This window comes from Dipteris shenzhenensis, chromosome 22 (genome assembly GCF_047967505.1).
Source record: "Dipteris shenzhenensis isolate YYH24624 ecotype China chromosome 22, Dip_SZ_1.0, whole genome shotgun sequence".
In the NCBI taxonomy this organism is placed as follows: Eukaryota; Viridiplantae; Streptophyta; class Polypodiopsida; order Gleicheniales; family Dipteridaceae; genus Dipteris; species Dipteris shenzhenensis.
The window spans coordinates 2,533,733-2,537,804 of NC_141617.1; the positions used below are offsets into that span (position 1 = coordinate 2,533,733).

At 45.6% G+C, this 4,072-nt stretch overlaps 1 protein-coding gene across 1 annotated transcript; it reads left to right on the forward strand.

The window, feature by feature from the left end:
- The first annotated feature begins 1,228 nt into the window (after positions 1-1,228).
- Positions 1,229-2,936, forward strand: LOC147887619 (hydroxycinnamoyltransferase-like). Its single transcript, XM_087393065.1, has 2 exons — positions 1,229-1,657; positions 1,753-2,936. The coding sequence occupies exons 1-2, from the start codon at positions 1,229-1,231 to the stop codon at positions 2,662-2,664; spliced, it is 1,341 nt and encodes a 446-aa protein (XP_087249191.1). The 3' UTR covers positions 2,665-2,936.
- The last annotated feature ends 1,136 nt before the right edge of the window (positions 2,937-4,072 follow it).

A 4,072-nucleotide genomic window follows, 5' to 3' on the forward strand; every position in this document is an offset into this window, starting at 1 on the left:
GTTGTAGTCAAAGGGGAAACTCTATGAGATTTGCATACTCGCAACAATAAATGGAGGAAAATGTAAAATGCTTTATTTGTGAAAGTAAGTGTAATCTCATCTATGTGAAAATTGCCTGAATTTTAGCAACTCAAATAGATGCTAGGCAAAATTTCGAAGAGTTCTTTTTCCTCATTTCAAGAATTGAATCGCTTTCAATTTGCACTTTTTAATGTAAATTGATGTTCGCATTCATCTATGTGGCTCCATGTACACGTGGTTGATTTTGATATGGAGAACCAAGAAATTTTTCGGTAGGAGTAAGAGGTGCAACGTTTTTGTAGGGAATTTGGGAAGCTAGAAAGCTCCAAATGTGTGTATTAAGGGGAAAGGGGGGGGGGGGGCACCTCTCTACCTCATAAATATGGTGAGCATGCATTAGCCTGTGAGACATTTTACAAGGGATAGAGGTGGACTCCCTCCCTTTTACCACTGTCAAGTGCTTGGAGAGGTAGCATAACAAGCAATGACATTGGGTGAAGTGCATGGACATTGACAAGAAAGGCTACAGGGCTGTAGAATGACATTAGGGATGGCATCTGTAAAATTTGGGGTAGATTGAATTCTGGATGAGGGATTAGAGGATCTGGAGGCAACGGGGGGGGATCAAAATGTTTGTGTTTCCGATCACATATATAGACACACATACACGACCATCTACGGGGCTAGTAGGGGGCCCGGCTTCTTGAGGGAATCGAATCTGTGCCACGACCGGTAAAAAAGAAAAGAAAAGGTCACACTACTCACCATGCTCTCGTGTACCCACCCTTTGAGAGTCTATCGAGAGGCTCCAGTGTTGCGTAGTCGGGCCAAGGTCCTGGGGCCAAAAACAAGCACGAGGTCCACCAAGGGAGGGGGTGGGGGAGGGCAGGTGGGAAAGGGTGGCAAAGGGTTGACAAAAGGCCGAAGGGAGGGGCTCTTTACGTAGACTTGAACAAATCTTTCAAAAACAACTTCTTGGTTCTTTCTACGTGGACGTCGACGCTGTAGAGCTGCTCCTTTCTACTCTCGTGCGCGTCCATCTTTAAGTAACAGCGCGCTTCCTTTCTTACCTTCCTAGCACTTCTCCCGCGCTTCCCCCAGAGTCTCCCCTCCCATTGCCGCGTCCTCTCTCGCTTCCATCCACAGTCTTTATCCCCCTCCTTGCTCATCTCCATCCTCATCCAGCATGAAATATTTCCCCTCCCCCATGGCCTACACAGCTTCCGTTTCCATCCTCTCCTCCTCCACCGTCTTCCCCTCCCTCCCCAGCCCCCCCCACCGCCTCTTCCTCTCCAGCCTCGACCTCGTCTTGCGTGACGTGCCTTACATGTTGGGGCTCCTCTTCTACGACACTGCCGAGGAGGATTACCCTGCCGTAATTTCCAAATTGAAGGACAGTTTGTCTGTAGCGCTGGTGCAGTTCTTTCCCTGGGCCGGCAGGCTTTCAAGAGGAGAGGACGAAAGGATTTGGGTGGACTGTAACGACGCTGGGGTCGATTTTGTGGAGGCTTCTATCAACATTCGCTACTGCGATCTCGGTCCGGACTTTCAAATGCAGCCATTTTTTGCTGACCTATCGAGATATTCCGAATTGAAGCGCTCCGACGCCACTGACGTTCCTTTCTTAGCTGTTCAGGTGAGCTGCCTTAATAGTTTCTTATTTCTTTAGGCATTCCACAATTTCTGTTCAACTGTGTCCTCTATCGAAAGTAATCCTCTTAAGCCCTGCAGGTTACGAAATTTCTGGGTGGGGGAATCGTCATTGGAGTCTCTGAGAATCATGTAATTGCCGACGGACGCTCCTTTTGGCACTTCATGGCATCTTGGGCAGAATGTGGGAGAGGCTTGCCCATTTCCCAACCTCCTTGTCACGACAGGGAGGCTTTAAAGATTGAGAATCTACCGGAGAAGAGAGGGCGGCTCATGTTTATACGTGAGCCCGACAGATTGGCGAACCTGGTAGTGAAGCCTAAGAAGCAGCTTGAAGAAAGGGTGTTCCATTTCAGTGGAGAGACGATCAAGCGGCTGAAAACGAAGGCAAGCAAGGAAGCAAATAACTCCTGCACATCTTTCGAGGCGCTTGTCGCATACTGCTGGAAGAATGTCATCCAAGTGAGTGCACTGAGGCCAGAAGAAGAAGTACATACTCTGTTACCAGCGGACTGCAGGGCACGAATGATACCGCCATTGCCCGATTCCTATTTCGGCAACGTTCTTCAGTTGACGATAGCGATAGCCACGGCAGGAGAGCTGATGCAAGAGAGTTTGGGAGCCATTGCTGTACGAGTGCACGAAGCAATTCAGCGCATCAGCGACAAATCGGTGCGAGACACGATGCAGTGGCTGGAGGCCAGGAACAACCCCTTTCAGCCGTTCAAAGTTGGGGGAACGTATGGCATGGTGGTGTCGGGCTCACCCAGATTTCCAGCTTACGATGTAGATTTCGGGTGGGGGAAGCCGGAATCAGTGCGTCCTGGGAGGGTTGGGAGAGAGAGAGAGATCTGTATGTTCCCTGGACGGGAGGGGGGTGGCAGCGTAGATGTGTGTATCAAGCTCCAACCCAACGCTATGCAGCAGCTCGTTAACAGCAACTTCGACTGCGTCAGCTTCAGCCATAGCTGCACCTCCCATCACCTATCGTAACAGAAACTGCTCGTGAGCAACATGGAGCAAAAATACTTTCTTTGGCTTCAACCCAATCGTCATTCGTAGGAGCCGGAATTGCCAACACGCAGTTCTCAAATCTTTCAAACATTAAAGCTATGTAGCAGCTTCCGACCAATCCTTCACCTGCAGCCAATTCTTTACCTGCTTAATCCTCTACGCCAGGTAATAATTAGCTTCAACCTAAGCTATATTCCAGAAGCTATTGATCAAATCGATCAGCACTTTCGTTCATATTCATAGTATTTTCAACAACCATAGCAGCAACCTTCCACCCCAGGATCGTGTTTAGCTCTTCTTATGACCCCGGTATGAACGCGCAACCGCGTTGTCCTACATTTAGTTTCGCATTTTTTATTACTGCTGGAATTATATATTTTTTGTTAATGTCTAAGAAATGAAGGCTCTACCTGGGTGAGATAGGTAGCTGAACGCATTCGATTTCCCAATGGGAGCATGTAGACTGATGAGCAACCTCTCGTGGGAAACCGAATCGGATTCTATGAAAGCTTGTGTGCATGAGTGTGGGAAAAAAACTAAAAAAAAAGTAGGCGCTCAAGGTGTAATGATTGACTATATGATGATGGAAGTTTAAGAAATTGGCTACTTGTATGACTTGTAAAAAACACGAACACATACACAGTGGGTTTATTATTCAACAACTCTAGACATTGAACAAGCCAATAAAAATAGCCGTTTTTACAAAGGTTTTATGTCCTAATCCATAGCACATTCCCAAAAAATCAACTATTGAACCAGAAAATTACCTACTTTTGATGAATTGGTAAGTGCCAGAGGGGTGCACTACTAGAAAACTCCACATACAACATGAGTTCAAGGGATAATAGGGGCAATACATGTCTTGCCCTTTACAGAACTTTGAATTTTGGTGCACTTATTAGATTAAAAAGCCCCTATTAAGCCACTTCGTATGGTTACATATTTTCGGGCACGCACCTTGCAAGTGTAATTGCTTTGAAGTACATTCTTCACTTGTACATATGTATGTGTTGAAGTGCGCACATGCCTACATACATAATATGCACATGTGCGTGCACACACAGACATCATATATGAAAATGCCACCACTCAAATTCACAATGTTTTTAAAATTTTTGTAATGTAAATTACAATAAAATTTTAAAATTTTGGATTATCATTAAAAAAATATGTCAATAGTATTGATATAAAATGGGCATTAAATACATATATACCTTGACTCTAACCCCTTTAGGCATCATGGGACTTGTTCAAACCCCACTTAAAACTCGATAAAAGGGCTTGTAAAACTAATCTACATAGCCCTAAATATTAACTGGAACTTCTTACTAGATCGAACACTAGAAGCTCTCATCCTTGCAGTTGCGCACATTAAATTCAGAGGTAG

Coding starts and splice junctions, on each gene's coding strand:
- LOC147887619 (XM_087393065.1), top strand. CDS start 1,229: ATGGCCTACACAGCTTCCGTTTCCATCCTCTCCTCCTCCACCGTCTTC. Junction 1,658..1,752: donor TTCCTTTCTTAGCTGTTCAG/GTGAGCTGCCTT, acceptor TAAGCCCTGCAG/GTTACGAAATTTCTGGGTGG.